This window comes from Carcharodon carcharias, chromosome 4 (genome assembly GCF_017639515.1).
Source record: "Carcharodon carcharias isolate sCarCar2 chromosome 4, sCarCar2.pri, whole genome shotgun sequence".
Taxonomy (NCBI): Eukaryota; Metazoa; Chordata; class Chondrichthyes; order Lamniformes; family Lamnidae; genus Carcharodon; species Carcharodon carcharias.
The window spans coordinates 112,033,018-112,050,966 of NC_054470.1; the positions used below are offsets into that span (position 1 = coordinate 112,033,018).

General features: G+C 42.6%; 1 protein-coding gene across 4 annotated transcripts in view; it reads left to right on the forward strand.

Moving 5' to 3' along the window:
- The first annotated feature begins 451 nt into the window (after window positions 1-451).
- tbc1d2 (TBC1 domain family, member 2) overlaps window positions 452-17,949 on the forward strand; it is a 69,830-nt gene continuing 52,332 nt past the window's right edge. For 2 of the 4 annotated variants that reach the window (XM_041186668.1, XM_041186670.1), the window contains exon 1: window positions 454-1,559. In XM_041186668.1, the coding sequence (XP_041042602.1) occupies window positions 1,158-1,559 (402 nt within the window). In that variant the 5' untranslated portion in view covers window positions 454-1,157. Of the gene's footprint in view, window positions 1,560-17,949 lie in introns of all 4 variants that reach the window. The other 2 variants (XM_041186669.1, XM_041186671.1) reach the window with 2 other exon arrangements.

Here is a 17,949-nt window from a genome sequence, read left to right on the forward strand (position 1 = left end):
AGCTGAAAGTGAAACTGTCCGACTTTGACGATTATAGCATGATGTTTTGCTTGCCTATTGTTTAAACATTTGCTCTTTGGCTTTGTACACTCAAGATGCAGTCCTTTTTATTTGTTCAACTGAACTTTGAACACACTGCCTTCATTCTAAACCAAACATTACCATTGTATTACTGATGTATAAGAATTGCAGAAAGAAGCATTATTCTTTGCTCCAGGATGAATTCTTTAAAATAGCTTTTCACTTTATTAAATTACACATTTAGGAATTTGCAACGTTGTAAACACGATGTCCCTAAGGCATTAGCATGTTTGAACTGATTTCTGGAATTAAAAGTTTTGCAACTCGGTATTATGCAACTTTTTGCGGTCTGCAATATGACCGGTCACCCAGGTAACGTTGGGACAGCCCTCGCTTCTAATCTCCGCATTTCCGACCAATGGGATATCCCGACGCAGTTTCTGAGGATGGGATTTCGTCCCAAGTTCGTGTCGGTGTCGCGTGCGCGCAGAGTCGGAAAATCGGGCGGCTAGTGTGACGGCGCAGGTTCCGCTGGAGGCGAGATTTGGCGGAAAATCCCCTCTAACCACCTCCTCCCCAGGAGAGTCGGGGACGCCCAGCCTGGAATTTGTCTATGTGCCCGCGCGCAACGTGAATGTATCTGAAGATCAGGGTGTGGAGACAGGGAAATTGGAAAGTGTATTGCGAATGATGATGTGGGCGCAGCATGGAGACAGGAAAGGCTGAACTGCCGGAAAGGGACGAGGCTGAGTTATTATTCTACGTATCAGGAGATAAAATACCACAAATTAAAGAGAATTAAATGGACCAAGTTTTTTGGGGGTGTGTGAAATTGACCAAATACCGCTAAGATTTGCTTTTTTCACTCAAGTTGGTTTGAGGTGCAAAACTCTCTTTCTTTGGACCGAACTTCGCCCTTGTTTTTAACGGATCGAGGGGAACTGTCCTGAGATTATTGTGCTTGGACATTTCTCAAGCCTGTTTCGTGCTATTTCCCGCAAGGATGGGATAAACCAGTTTAGCATTGAAAGAGCGCTGTGCTTGAAATGTTAATTCTGCATATGGGACCTCTGTGACATATTTGCTTATTGTCCACATTTTCACTCTCAATAGTGCCGGTGCGCATTTGTTGGGCAATGATGATGGCAGATGAATTGGAACTGGGCAAGACTGGTCAAACGGAGAAGTCGTTGGAAATCCTGGCTTGCGGCGACGTGAACCAAGAGGCAGCTTCGGCCAAGAAGGACGAGCCCGATGACTTGGTGAACTATCTGGAACTGAAGCCGGAAGAGCGGCGCCTGGGCAAAAAACTCTGCGGATACCTCAACAAGCTGGGGGGCAAAGGACCACTGAAAGGCTGCAAGACTCGCTGGTTTGTCTTCGATCAGAAAAGCTGCCACCTGTATTACTTCCGAACAGCCCAGGACAGCAACCCGCTAGGGAGCATGGACTTGTCGAAAGCTGCCTTCAATTACTGTTTGGAGGCAGAGGAAGGAACATTTGAAATCACAACTCCCGAGAAGGATTATACCCTGAAGGTGAGTGTTGCATTGCAGGCTTGTTATGTTGCTGACCAGTGATGCCGTTAACATTCGAAGTTTGTAATTTTTAACAAAAAAAAACATGTTTAAAGAATATGAGACTATCTGTTTTATTCACAGACTCACTCACCGGCTTTCTGATCAACCAGAGGTGACCTCTTGTTGAGAATTAAATATTTGACTGTGAAGCAAGCTAATTAGGTTTTGGTGCCTGAAAGAGTATCTTTTTCTGTCTGTCTGTCTGCCTCTCTGCCAGCCTGTGTCTGCCAGTCTGTGTCTGTCTGTCTGCCAGTCTGTGTCTGCCTGCCTGCCTGCCTCTCTGCCAATCTGAGTCTGCCTGTCTGTATCCTGACTCTCTGCCAGTCTGTGCCTGCCAGTCTGTGCCTGCTTGTCTGTGTCTGCCTGTCTGCCTTTCTGCCAGTCTGTGTCTGCCTGCCTGTCTCTCTGCCTGTCTGTGCCTTTACTTTCTCTCTCTCTTTCTCTCTTTTTCTATACAATGTTAGCAGTTTACAATGTATCTGAAATATTGACCAATTAATGGTTGAGATGGGCTTTTAAAAACATGTAGCATTGGACGTTGCAAAACATATTGATCTCCTTTAAGTTTCCATTCTCATGGTTTATAATATGGAATGATTACAAAATGACTTATGAAAGATACAGGAGATTCAGTATGCAGTTTTTGCAATATTTTGACAAATTTGCGGTAATTACAGATTTTGCCTTCAAGCATCGAGAAGCTATGAGGCAATTTCTGACAACTACTTAACTTGCTAACTTCTGTAAGGCAATGCAGTGTTTGATACTACTCAAAGCAATTATTACCAACTCTTCACCTTTCACCTACTAGAAGCAAGTAGTTACTTTTGCCTTGCTGGGTACATGGAATTGTTTAGAAAGAAATATGGAAAGCAAATCATCATTTTAATAGAGTGGCATTTGATTTTTAGATAAGGTATAAAGTGAAGCTTGGGTGACTTATTTGCAAGATTTAGTTATCCATTTCCTGAGTAAATACATTGCTTATCAGTAATAATTTTATGCAGTGGTGCATGAACCACATTTAATTTGATGCAAATGATTGTGCATTTTGGTTTTGTGTGAAACTCTGCTGGAACAGCAAAACCAAAGTGACATTTTGAATGTGGTGCAAGTGCTGGGGGCATAGTTTCCTATTGAGGAAGTGGCATCTTCCAGCGCTCTCCTGATTGCTTAGCTGAGCCTGACCAGCTAGGCAGGTGCTGGAGGTAGTGCTAGTGAGTTTGGAGATGAAGATGGGCTGCTAAAACATGTTCCTCTTGACTAACAGAATTGGTCAGGTCTGTAAATGGACTGCCTTCCCTATGGGCAGCAGAGTATAAGAAATAGGAGCTAGAGTAGGCTATTTGGCCCTTTGAGCCTGCTCCACCATTCGGTAAAATCATTGCTGATCTTTAACCTCAACTCCACCTTCCTGCATTATCCCAATATCCCTTAATTCCTTTGGTACTCAAAAATCTGTCGACCTCTATGTTGATTGTATCCAATGACATAGAGCATCCACAGTTTTCTGAGGTAGCGAATTCCACAGATTCACCACCCTCTGAGTGGAGAAATTTCTCCTCATCTCAGTCCTAAATGACCAACCCCTTATCCTGAAACTGTGGCCGTGTTCTAGATTCCCAGCCAGCGGAAACATTTGCTCAGCATCTACCATGTCCAGTCCCTTCAGAATTTTATGTTTCAGTTGGATGATCTCACATGCTTCTTAACCCCAGGGAGTCTAGGCCCATTCTGCTCAATCTCTCTTTGTTGGACTATCCCTCATCCCAGGAACCAGTCTGGTAAACTTTCATTGCACTCTCTCTAGGGTTAAGGAGACGAAAACTGCACATGGTACCCCAGGTGTGGTCTCGCCAATAGCCTGTATAATTGCAGTAAGATTTCTTTACTCTCCTCCTCCAATCCCTTTGTAACAAAAGTTAACATAGCATTTGCCTTTCTAATTGCTCGGTGTACCTGCACGTTAACTTACTCTGATTCATGTAGAAGGATGCCCCTCTGAATGCAAGTATTTCCTAACCCCTCACCATTTATGGATTTCATGGAATTTGGAAATACACTGGAAAAATGATGTGCGCATCCTTTGTGGGATGTTGAAGATGTTGTATTATATGTTTTCTACACCGTATTCACTTTAGATGACTTTATGGGTATGCTTCCATCTGTTCCACTCTGACATGAGACTAATCAGTCCAGTTAAGTACTAGGTTTGAAGACACTCTGTAGCTTCCCTTCAACTATTTTTATGGAATGAATCAAAAAGACTTCAGGCCTTATGTTGGAGAATTACACAGGATGACAACATGGAGATGATCTGTTTGGCACAACCTTTCCTGTGGGGTGGTTATCCGCATTGTTAATTCCATATGCTTGTCCTGTTCCTGTGTGCCTTTATTCCCCTTTTAATAAGGCATCTCTTCAACATACTCTTAAATAGTGACGTAACCTCTGCTTCAGTCACTAACTCCAGTCATGCATGCCACAGCCTCCCCACCCTCTGTAATGTTTCGCCTGCTCTCGCTCTGGAACCTCTTACATTAAATCTGTCCCCAACAATGCTGAAGAAGAATGTTATTTGGTAGAGCCAGTCCAGACATTTGGTACCAAGCTGTTGACCTGGGGTTGCAGCAACACTTTGAGCACGGTCCAGTCTTCATTCAGAGCAGCTTTATTCAAATTTTCTGATAATTTAAAAAGAATTAGCGCTAAATTTCTACTTCCTGTAGTTTACATCATGGAATCTTACTGCATGGAAGGAGGCCATTCAGCCCATCAAGTCTGCCTCTCTTTTGAAGAACAATCCAGTTTAATTCCACTCCACTCCTCCCCTTTTTCCATGTCCCTGCAGTTTTATTTTTCCTCTCATTCAAGAATTCATCCAATTTTCCTTTGGAATGCTATGATTTAATCAACTTCCACCACCCTGTCAGACAGCGCATTCCAAATCCTAATCACTTTTTAAAAAAAAAATTTGGACAACTCAAATGCCTTCATTGCAAAAAAGAATGATGTTGAATTATCAAGAGGCAGGGTTGACTGTGTGCAGAGCTTCTTACATATTCTGTTTATCCCCTCTTTAAGGTGAAGCAAGTGGGCAGTGCTACAGCAGCTCCCCGCCCATGTTCATGGCATTATACAGTATGGAAGGAGGACATTCGGTCCATTGTGCCTCTTTGGAAGAGCTATCCAATTAAGTCCCATGCCCCCTAATCTTTGCCCATAGCCCTGCAATCTTTCTGCCTTTTCAAATATATATCCAGCTCCCTTTTGCAAGTTGCTATTGAATCTCCTTCCACTGCCCTTTCAGGCAGCAATCTGGCTGCTTAATTGCATCCTAATACAGCAATGATTGATGCAGCTGAAATGGGTGTCACTATCAGTGTTGCTTTCTTTTTTAAAAAAGGTAAGAAAACATATAATTTTCTAGAATTACGATTAATTTTGTTTTATTTGGTTTCTTTTGCCTTTAAATATGTCATTGTTCAGCTGAAAGGTCAAACTGCCATCCTGGCTTTCTGTTCTTGTGCCTAGTTTAGTCATTAAAGGTCTGATGGTGCCATTCCAAACCAAGCAGCGTTTTCTGTGCCCTGGACATTTTTTCCTTGGCTTATGCCATCAATCTGTATGTGGTTGACCATTCTTTCCATGGTACATTCTGGGTTATTGCTGATGCATAAGTGACTGCTTGGGTTGCTTAAATGACCAAAGTCATTGAATTCCTTGGCGTGCATTATTTAAAATACCTGGAGACATTTCGATGTGAATAGTATTCTACCAAAGCTATAATTCCTGAAATATTGTGAGAAACCCTAACCAGATAGGGAGTGAACAAATTAATCATACTCCATGCAAGTGACACAGCTGTGTGTGTGAATTGTGCAGTTTTCTACATTGCTAGCTTGAATAATTTGTCCAAGTCAGGTTCCTTCATTGTTGCCACTAGTCTTTATTGTTCAAACAGGAGTATCTAATAGATATCTATCTGACTATATTTTGAATATTAGCCCATTTCCCATTGCGTTGAACAAAGCAAATTAGTGGAAATTATCTCTTAACTGTCTGGTATTTTCATATTGAAACTTATACTACTCACCTTTATCTCCATCCTGCTACTTATCGTACAGCACAAGAGGAGGCCATTCAGCCAATCATGCCTACAATGGCTCTTTGAAAGAGCTACCTAATTAATCCTACTCCCCTGCTCTCTCCCCAATAGCACTGCAAATCTTATTTTTCAATCATTCATTTAATTCCCTTTTAAAATTTGCTGCTGAGCCTCATTCTGCCATCCTTTTAAGCAGTACATTCCAAATCACCCTCCCATTCTCTCTATCCTCCTTTCTCCCTCTGACATGCTCTCTCACCCCTCCCCTCTTTCTTCCCACCCTACACCCACTGAGTTCCCTGATGGACATGAACTCAGTATTCAGAGCACATGCCTCCTTCTCGCTCAAGACAGCTTTATGCAAGGTTAGAAGTGGCCATTTCTTCAGTACTACTTGTAATATTCAGAGAATGAGAGCAACAGAGAAGGAGACCATTCAGCCCATCATGTCTGTTCTGGCAGTTTGGTAATTTTCTAACTACTTTCATTGCTCTTTCCCATTGCCCCTGCAAATATTTTCCATTTAAAAAAGCTTAAATGCATTGATTAGCCCTCTTGCAAAACTGGTTAATTAATTTGTTTGCGTAAGTGTAAGCTAATTGTGCATCACATTACCATTTGTGATCTTACAATGATTGGGACGTCTAACATGAGCTCATAGACTTGTCTGGATTAATCATAACTCATGTATTTTGGCATGAATCTACACCATTGTCCAACTGATAGATAATAAGGTGGTGACAAAGAGGGAGTTTTGAAGTTTACGGCACCGTGGAAGGGAGTGACTGAGTATTTAGACAAATATGAGCTGATCAGAGAGTCAGCACAGAATGGTGAAGGATAGGTCATGCCTGACTAATGAGGTTAAAATATTTTGTGGGTGTCACTAACTTGGTGTCTATGGTTATTGTCTGTATGGGCCTCCAGAAGATGTTCAACAAGTAGTCACTTGACAATGCAGAACTTGAGTGTTGCTGGAAAAATGAGGCATGCTGTTGAGGCTTTTCATCTTGCACTCATCAGAACAGATGCAAGAATACCAAATTTCAAAGGAAGCAGCAATTGATACTGCATTAGAAAAGGGTGCTGATCGGTTGGCAAGTCGACTCTGGTCGTGTTGCCATGGAGAATTATCAGTACGGCTTGCAACATGGCTGACCTACACTTGCGAGAAGCTCCGTATATTCATATGAAGGGTCCTGTCCTTCGCAGACAAAAGGAACATGTCAAGCATTATGTCTTTATTGAATTTTAAATAAAAAACATGGGAGGCAATAGTTCCCTGATGCATTAGCATTTGATAAGGTTCCACACAAGAGATGATCAAAATACAAGAAGACATTAGAAAACTGGTAGACTGGGCAGTTAATTGGCAAATTAATTTTAATATAGGTAAGAGTAAGATGATACACTTTGGCAAGAAAAACAAATGTCATCTTCATTGTAGATAATAGATAAATGAATGAGATGGAAGAGCAAAGGGATCTGGAGGTATGGGTGAACACATCATTAAATGCAACTTCACTGGCTAGCAAAGCATTTAATATGTTAGGAAAACACTGGGATTTATTTTTAGGAGTACAGAATTCAAAAGTAGTGAAGTTATGTTAAACTTGTACAGGACCCTGGTCAGGATGCACATAGATTATTGTGCACAGTTCTGGCCTCAGTACTGGGCAAAGTGCAAAAAAAGGATTTACAAGGCTGGTACCAAAACTGAGAGATTACAGCTATCAGGAAAGATTGAACAGGTTGTTTTTTTTTTCCCTTTAGAGAGGAGAAGACTTAGAGGAGACCTGATAGAGGAAATCTGAAATTTTTAAGGTTATGATTGAGTTGGACAGGATAGATTTGGAGGGAATGTCTCCACTTGTTGGAGAGTCCAAAACTAGGGCCATAAATACAGGATCATTATTAATAAATTGAATAGGGAGAAAAAGAACAATCCCTTTACTCAGGGAGTAACTAGAATGTGGAACTCACTGCCACAGGAACTAATTCAGACAAATAGCTTACATGCTTTGAAAGGAAAACAAGTTGAGTGCTTGAGAGAAAAGGGAATAGAAAGATATGTTGAAAGGCTTAGATGCGGTAGATCGAATGGAGGAGATGCGTGTGGAATATAAACACCTGCGCTGACCAGTTAGGCCGAGTGGCCTGTTTCTGTGCTGTATAGTCTACGTAAAAATGAAAGCTCATAGAATGGGAAGTAATTATACCTGACAAAGTCGAAAATTACCCAGGAATACTGCCCAATCAGCCTATTTCCAATCATCAGCAAAATGAAGAAAGGTATCATTGACTACGATCGAGGGCTTTTGCTTAGCAATAACAGGCCTGCTGCTCAACTTGGGTTCCACCAGGATCACTCAGCTCTTGACCTTATTATAACTTGGTCCAAAGATGAACAAAGGAGCCAAGCTCTAGAGGTGAGGTGGGAGTGACTGCTCTTGACATCAGGGCAACATTTGACTGACTTTCCAATCCTCACTTGATACAGGCAATATCCCAGAGGATTAGAGGTCTGCGAATGTTGTACCATTATTTAAAAAGGATGCGAGGGTTAGGCCAGGAAATTATAGGCCGGTCAGTTTGACTTCAGTGGTGGGCAAATTATTTTAAACAATTCTGAGAGACAGGATAAACTGTCATTTAGAAAGTCATGGATTGATCAGGGATATGGTTTTGTCAGGGGAACATTATGTCTTCCTAACTTAATAGGATTTTTTGAGGAAGTAATGAGGAGGATTGATGAGGGTAGTGCAGTGGATGTTGTCTACATGGATTTTAGTAAGGCATTTGACAAGGTCCCACATGGCAGACTGGTCAGGAAAGTAAGATCTCATGGGATACAGGGGAAGGTGGCAGGTTGGATCCAAAATTGGCTCAGTGACAGGAAACAAAAGGAAATGGTCGATGGATGTTTTTGCGAATGGAAAACTGTTTCCAGTGGTGTTCCACAGGGCTTAGTGTTGGGGCCCTTGCTGTTTGTTGTATATATTAATGATTTAGACTTAAATGCAGGAGGCATGATTGGGAAATTTGCAGATGACACAAAAATTGGCCATGTAGTTGATAGTGAAGAGGATAGCTGTCGACTTCAGAGCAATATCAATGGTTTGGTTGAGTGGCTGAAGAAGTGGCAAGTGGAACTGAATCTGGGAAAGTGTGTGGTAATGCATTTGGGGAGGGCAAACAAAGCAAGGGAGCACTCAATAAACAGTAAATTATTGAGAGAGGTTGAGGAAGTGAGAGACCTTGGAGTGCATGTCCACAGGCCCTTGGAGGTGGCAGGGCAGGTGGACAAGGTGGTCAAGAAAGGAGATGGAATGCTTTCCTTTATTGGGTGAGGTATTAAATACAAAGGCAGGGAAGTAATGATGGAACTGTTTAATATGCTGGTTCGGCCACAGCTGGAATTTTGTGTACGGTTCTGGTCACCGCATTACAGGAAGGACATAATTCCTCTGCAGAGAGTGCAGAGGAGATTTACAAGAATGTTGCCAGGGCTTGAAAATTGCAGCTATGAGGAGAGATTGGACAGGCTGGGGTTGTTTTCCTTAGAACAGAGGAGGCTAAGGGGTGACCTAATTGAGGTGTATAAAATTATGAGGGGCATAGGTAGGGTAGACAGGAAAGACCAGTTTCCCCTAGCTGAGGGGCCAATTACCAGAGGGCATAGATTTCAGATAATTGGTAGAAGGAATAGAGGGGAAATGAGGATAATTTTTTCACCCAGAGGGTGTTGGGCGTTTGGAATTTACTGCCTAAGTTGGTGGTTGAGGCTGAAATGCTCACCTCATTTAAAAGGTACCTGGATCTGCATCTGAAATGCTGTAACCTGCAAGCTATGGACCAGGTGCTGGAAAGTGGGATTAAAATGAGCTGCTAGTTTTTTTTCTTTTTTGGCCAGCACAGACACAATGGGCTGAATGGCCTCTTTCTGCACTGTAGCTTTTCTATGGTTCTATGGTTTTGACTGAGTGTGGCACCAAGGAGCCCTAGCAAAATTGATGTCAATGGGAAGCAGGGGGGAAACTCTGCACTGTGTGGAGTCATACCTAGCATAAAGGATGATGGTTGTGGTTGTTGGAGGTCAATCATCTCAGCCCCGGGACATTGTTGCAGGACTTCCTCAGGGTAGTGCCCTAGGCCCAACCATCTTTCGCTGCTACATCAAATGACCTTCCCTCCATCATAAGATTAGAAATGGGAATGTTTGCTGATGATTGCAGTATTCAATTCCATTTGCAACTTCTCGTATACTGAAGCAGGCAGTGCTGCATGCAGCAAGACATGGACAACATTAATGGAGATGATATGTGGTAAGTAACATTCATGCTAAACAAATGCCAACAAGGACTATCTCAGAATGCCTAACCATCTCCCCTTGACATTCAATGGCATTGCCATCACTGAATCTCTCAGCACCATCAACATCCTGGGGGTTACCATTGATCAGAAATGGAACTTTAATAGCCATATAAATACTATGGCTGCAAGAGCAGGTCAGAGGCTAGGAATCCTGCTACGAGTAACTCACCTCCTGACTCCCCAAAGCACTTCCACCATTTAAAAGGCACAAGTTAGGAGTGTGATGGAATACTCTGCACTTGCCTGGATGAGTGCAGCTCCCACAACGCTCAAGAAACTCGATATCATTCAGGACAAAGCAGCCCGCTTGATCGGCACTCCATCCACCACCTTAAATGTTCATTTCTTCCACCATTGGTGAATAGTGGCAACAATAACGCCATCTACAAGGTGCACTGCAGCAATTCACGAAGGCTACTTCAACTGTGCTTCCCAAACCTGTGACCTGTACTGCCAAGATGAACAAGAGCAGTTGGTGCAACAGAACACCGCCACCTGCAAGTTCCAGACCAAAGATACATATCTAACATGGATATGCACCCTCGTTCCTTCACTGTCGCTGGAACTCCCTCCCTAACAGCATTGTGGGATCGCCTTAATCAGATGGACTGCAACAGTTCAAGATGGTGGCTCACCACCACCTTCTCAAGGGCTATTAGGGACTAGGAACAAATATTGACCTATCAGCAATACAAACGTTTCTGTGAATGGTGGAAATAACCTTGTGATGGTAAGGGTTAGTAATTGTTTGGGAGGTAGAATGTACAGAGTATGATAAAGGCAATGTTTTCTGATTGACTGGATATGATCAGCAGCATTACTCATGGATCTGTACTGGCATCTCAAGTTCTTACCACTGGTACTCATGACATGGATGAAGGAATAGACAATTTGTGTATCCAAATTTTGCAGTTAACCTGTTGGGAGGCACAGTAAAATGTGCAGATGAGAACAGGAGATTACAAAGAGACATTGGAAGATTAATGAATGAACCCCGCCTGCTGCATTTTTTCCCAAAGTGGGGAAGTGTGAGATCATCTGTTTTGAACCTGAGAGACACAAGTCCTAATGCTGAGGTAATGGGAGCAAAGGGATTTGGTGGATGTGAACATAAACCACTAAAAGCCAGTGCACAGGTATAAAAAGTAATCAAAAGTAGAATATAATGTTGTCATCTTATCTCTAAAGAACCTGGATTATAAAGGGAAGGGTGTGATGCTTCCATTGTTTTGTTCAGGGTCTTGCTGCTCAGGCCCCAACTGCAGTACTGTGCTGAGTTTTGGACATTGCAGGAAGGATATATTGGAAGGGCTACAGCACAGATTCACCAGAGCAATACTGGGGCTTAAAGGGATAAATTATGAGGATGCTTTGCAATTTGGAATGATAATCTGATGGAGAAACTGTTTTGTCTTGTTGGGGGAATCGAATAGGAGTCATGATCTTAAAATCAGAGTAAAGCCATTTAGGAGTGAAAATCAGGGAAGACTTCATCATTTAAAGCCTAGCAGAATTTGCTCCCCCAATAGATTGTGGATGCTGGGGTCAATGTAAATTTTCACAACCAATAGATTCTTGTTAGTGAAGGGTATCAAAGGAAATGAAGCAAAGGTGGATAAGTGGATGTTGAGGTCAAGAACAGTCAAAATCTAATAAAACAATCGGACGAGGCTTGAGGGTCTAAGTGGTCTACTCCTACCCCAACGCCCCTAGGAAAGTCTGTATGTTTTAATATCTTGAAATAGGTAACTGACAGTCATGACAAATGAATGCTGGTACAAAAGGTTATTTTAAATGTATTGCTATCTGGATGGTTTTCAGTTACCTTACATAAATATAAGGTAGGCACGACTAAATCCAACGGAGGAACTTCTTTAACCACACAGTGGTGAGAATGTGGAACTTGCTACAGGAGTTATTGAGATGAATAACACAGATTATTTAAGGGGAAGGCAGTTAAGTCCTTGGCAACCTTCTGTCTTATGAGATGATCGTTTGTGCTGTGGTGGTCAACTCTGTATGAAGTATTGCCTGGCATGGCTCAGCAGCCGCACGCTGGCATGGCTGTCCCTGCCACATTAGCTGCAGGGGAAGATAGTGGGCTGAGAAGGTTCACGATTCGCTGGCCTCTGTTTTCTCTGGGCCCTCTTCTTGGCCAGCTGAAGAAGATGTCTAAGCTTTTTAACTTGCAGTCATCAGGGCACTCACAAGAATACCAATATAAGAGGGAAAAAACAATTTTTAAAATTGTTTTTCCCCTTATATTGGTATTCTTGCAAGTGTCCTGATGAGTGCAAGACATAAAGCTTAGACATGTCTCTTTTTTCAGCAATACTCAAAGTCGTTTGGTAGTACAGAACTTTTGTTTATGCTCACCTCTTCCAATGCCCTTCCAAACAGTAAATCTCCAGAGGTCACAGCTGCCAATTACTGTCTCCCTGTTGTCAGTGTTGATGTCTGCCATCTTCATATCTCACTTGTGGCAGAGGTATGGACGTCCAGGAGGTTGTGACCCAGTGGCCAGTTCACTGTACAGAAGGTCTTTGGTCGTCGCCGTCCAATGGACTTGGCTGAGCTAGCGCAGTCATCGTTGGCTTAGCAATGAGTGTGTGCTGATGGAATTAGCACATTCCAGGACCTCTGGGTTGGTGACCTTGCCCTGCCAAGAGATGCTGATGATATGTCAGAGACCGTGAAGGTGGAAACTGTTCAGCCTGTTCTCCCACTTAGCATGTGCACACGATAAATACATGAGGGAGATAGGAATAGAAGGATAGAGGGAGATTTTTTAATAAATTATTCTTTTCATGAGATCTGGGCATCCTCATTTGTTGCCTATCCTGGTTGCCTTTGAACTGAGTGGCTTGCTAAGCCATTTCAGTGGGCAGTTAAGCGTCAACCACTTTGATGGAGGTCTGGTCCATACAAGCTGCCTTCTCCCTAAGATGGGTATTAGAAGGCTTCTACTGGCCATCAGCACTCGCAAAGACCAGTTTTTGTGCTGTAAATCCCGTGAAATTATAGAATAAATTTTATGCAAACTTATAACACAGAAAGAGGCCGTACGCCATGTCTGTGCCAGCTCTTTGAAAGAGCAGTCGTGCTAAATCCCATATCCTCATTTTATGTCTATAACTCTGAGTTCCTCAACCTGAAGCATCTGTTCAACTTTCTCCTTAAATTATTTACCAAATTAGCTTCCACCACCTTCCAGGTGAAGCAGCTTCCAATGTTACTGAGTTGGGGGGTGGAGGGGAGTTCTCTGTATTTATTCTTGGAGTAGTACAATCAATCAAAATATTTGTTAATTGGTTTTCAGAAAATGGGCTAAATCATTCAATTTGAACAGTATCCTGTGGGTGATTAACAGCACTTTTTGGATTGGAGTTAACGTTACTAATGTCCTTTGTTCCAGTTAATGATGTTGCAAGTATATCTGGGTTAACTTTCTCCAAGTCATCGATGCTTCTTCAGCCTCTCAAGTTAAATAGGTAGAAGGTTCTTGTGTAAGGTAATATTGAGCAGCCACCTAAGATTCTGGTCAAGAATCTGTTTTTTTAGTCCAATTTTTCATTGAATTACAACTTTTTTGTGTATATCGGATTGGTGCCAACAGCAAGGGGTTCGATTCTCTGTTCTGGCTGGGGTGGATTCTGGACCTGTTTCCTTGACCTTGCCTTGGAGATTGTAGTGCTCTGGGTTGAAACTGCCTTTGGGCAGAGAATGGAAGATTCTAAGAAAATCATATAATGCAGAGCAGCAGGAGGCCACTTGGTCTATTGAGTGTGCACTGGTTCTTCCAACGAGCAATCCAGTTGGCCCCCATTCTTCTGCTCTTTTCCCCCATCCTACAATTTTTTCTTCATCTTCAAGTATTTATCCTTTTGAAGGCTGTATCTGTCTCCACCCCAGAAGGCAGTGCATTCCCAATCCTAACCACTCAATGTGTTTAAAAACAGCTTTTCCTCATGTTGCTTCTGGTTCCTTTGCCAATCACCTTAAATCTGTGCCCTCCGGATTGACCCTTCTGCCAGTGGAAATGATTTTTCTTTATTTGCTCTAGCTAAACTCTTTGTGTTTTAAAGACCCCCTTATCAAATCTCCTCTTGGTCATCTTCTGCTGTAAAGAGAACAACTCCAGCTTCCCCAGTCTGTCATGCAGCTGCAATCTTCAATCCTGGAATCATTCCAGGAAACCTCGAATGCACCTTTTCCAAAGATATGACATCTTTCCTAAAGTATGATGTGCAGAAGGAATAACAAGGTCCATAATTACTGCAAATCTGTTTTTTTATGATTAATAAATCCCTTTAGTCTAAGCCATGATCTTAAGTTATATGTATTCTACTCTTTATAAATTCAAGAAAGGCTTGTGGGGGATGCAATGTAGACAGTGAGCTGACTTGTAAGGTTTTCAAAGGTTATCTCGGCTCCTGATATAATTACTTAGAAGTTGGGCAAGCAAAGACACACTCTGGTTCATGGGGAATAGGGCTTATTGATGGGAATATCTACTAACATTGAAATGGAAGAAAATATGAGAAGAGTTCCAAAGAGTAACCAATTAAAAGAAAAGAAAGACTTGTATTTCCACAGAACTTTTCACAGTCTCGAGCATTGGAGCAATTTTTGAAGTGTAGTCACTGTTGTAGTGTAGGAAATGCAGAAGCTGAATTGCGCACAGCAAGATCCCACAAACCTATGCATAGATAATGACAATATGATCTGATTTTAATGGTGTTGGTCGAGGGGTAAATGTTGGCTGCAAGACAACAGGGTACCTCATCCACTCTTTTTTTGACATAGCACCAAGGGATCTTTCTCGTGCACTTGAGAGGGCGGTTGGGGCATCTGGTTTAATATTTCATCCGAAAGCCCAAACCTCTGACAGTACAGCACTCCCTCAGTGCCGCACTGGATGTGCCAGCCTAGATTTGAGCTTGTGTCTCTCTGGAGTGGGACTTGCACCCATTGCCTTCTGACTCCAAGGTGAGAATGCTACCACTATTATTCTCCCGTGCTGCATGTAACCACGTCATTGTGTGCATCTGCTTATGTGTCTGTCATTTTGGGAGGAAATGTGGGAATGTTCTTGGTATTTTGTTAGCTAATGTTGAGCCTTTGTACTGAATGTGTTGAGTCTGAGGTCATTGCCATATAGTTACTGGCTGCCTTTTTGAGCACTTGTTCAATCAGTCCCACCAGTCATACCCAATATTATTAGATATTAATCTGGAAGAGTTAGGGGTGCCTAGTTTCATGGAAACAAAAGGATTAATACCATGTTTTGTGAGCTTTGAATAGCGGAGAATCTTCTCATGGGGGAAAAAAAAGAAGACTCAGAGGTGAGCTGACAGAGATCTGTAAGATTATGAAGGAATTTGATAAGGCAGGTATAAAGAAGAGGTTCCAACTTGCAGAGGGGAACATATTTAGGGAGCATAAATATGCAACAACACTCCAGAAGCTCGACACTATCCAGAGCAAATCAGTTCATGTGACTGGCACCCCATCCTCCACCACCGATGCACAGTGGCAGCAGTGTGTACCATGTTCAAGAAGCACTGCAGCAACTCACTAAGGCTCTTTTGACAGCATCTTCCAATCCTGCAACCTCTGCCACCAAGAAGGACAAAAGCAGCAGGCACATGGGAACAACACCAACTGGAAGTTCCCTTCCAAACCACACAGCATCTTGTCTTGAAAATATATCACCGTTCTTTCACTGTCATTGGGTCAAAACCCAGGAATTTCCTTCCTTACAGCACTGTGGGTGTATCTACACCACATGGACTGCAGCGGTTCAAGAAGGCAGCTCACCATCACCTTCTCAAGGGCAATTAGGGATGGGCAACAAATGCTGGCCTAGCCAGCGACTCCCACATCCTATGAAAGAATAAAACAAAAGACAGTTACTAATAAATGCAGTAAGGCACACAGGAAAAACTTCTTTAGTCAGAGAGTGTTGAGAATGTGGGGCTCACTACCACAGGAAGTAGTTAAGAGGATTACAGCACAGAAGGAGGCCATTCATCCCTATGTGTCTGTGCTGGCTGGCTGCAAGAGCACCTCAGCTAATCCCACTCCCCTGCCTTGTCCCCTTTCAATCTGCTCTGTCTAGAGCCCTCCTGGTTTTGAACAGTATTTAACAGAAAGTTAAATAAACTGGTGATAGGAATGGAAGGCTCTGGGGAAGCTTCATGCCCATAGACACAATGGGATGTTTTGCTTCCATTTTCATTGTGAAATAGAGCCTTTATTTGACATCTTGTCTGCAAAACAAGTGGATGCAGCAGAATTCCTGCGACAACACCGTTTTATTTTCTCACCACATTCTGGGTTATATTAATGTGAGATATGCAGAATCTTTACAGTGCAGAAGAAGACTATTCAGTCTTTCGTGTCCATGCTGGCTTTCTCCAAGAGCAATTTAGCTAGTCTCACCCTCCTGTCCTTTCCAGGGAGTCCTGCAGTTTTTTCCCCCCCTTCAAGTGCTTATCCAATTCCCCTTTGGAAGCCACAGTTGAATCTGCCTCCACCACTCTTTCAGGCAGTGCATTCCGGATCCTAACCACTCGCTGCGTTTTAAAAAAAAAAAAGGATTTTCTTCATGTGTTCTTTGGTTCTTTTTCGATCTGTCACATCTGCTTCTCAATCCTTCCACAAACTGTTTTTCCCAACCTACTCTGTCTGGAACCCTCATCATCATCCTCTCCCAAATCTCCTGTCAACATTTTCTTCTCGAAGGAGAACAACCTCAGCTTCTCCAATCTATCCATGTGACTGAACCCCCTCGTCCCTAGGACTATTCTTGTAAATCTTTCCAGCACTCTCTCTAAAGCCATCCCCTCTTTGTTATGTTAACCCCATATCTTTGTAACCTCCTTGAGCTCTCAGAGATCTGTTATTCTCCAATTCTGATCTCCTGAGCATCCTGCTTGCTTTGCTCCGCCATTGGTGGCTGTGCCTTCAGCTGCCTGGGCCCCAAGCTCTGGAATTCCTTTGCCTCTCTCCCTTTCTCTTCTCCTTTAAGACACTCTTGAAACCTCATTCTTTGAACTGTTCTAATATGTTCTTATGTTTCTTGTCAAGCTTTGCCTGATAATACACCGGTGAAGGATCTTGCAGTGTATACTCTAGTAAAGATGTTGTACAATCTAACTTGTTTCAGATTCACTATTCCCATCAGTTGCCACAACACAACAATGGAACCAGATCTCATTTTCAGACTGAGGCTACTTCTTTCAAACTTACCTCTAAGTAGGCCACACCGTCCCATCATTTATAGAGAAATTGTGTTCAGGAACTGATAGTGAAAATAGTCTTGGCTCCAGTTTGAAAGCAACCGGATTTGACTTATGAACGTATGGGTGGAATTTTATGGCCCCGTTGTGGTGGGAGCTGGGTCGTAAAATGCAGTGAGCTGTTTAGAAGTCCATTGACTTGGGCAGGACTGGAAAATCCCGTCAGCAGGAGAGACCATAAAAGCCTTCTGTGTGTGCATATGCGTATGTAACAAGTTCAGTCCTGACCCAACTCAAACAGAGAATTCTCTTTATTAGTCATCTGCCTGTGATTGGCATTGCTGCGGGTCGTATCTGAATCCTTGTCTGTGCTATGACATTGATAAGTGATGCAAGTTCTTCTGTGCTATCTGTACCAAAAGCATTTACACTTTTTAACTGAGACTGCCCATCAGGATACTGACAGGATTGGGTGCAATGTCAACTTTATACATCACCCAATTTTATCCCCAGTTAAAAGCAATGTTGCACCTAACCCCATGGGATCCCCACCTGGAGAGTTAGGTTAAAATTAGTCCCAGTTATACAATTCAACATGCAAGTTGAAGCCAGCTATTTTCTT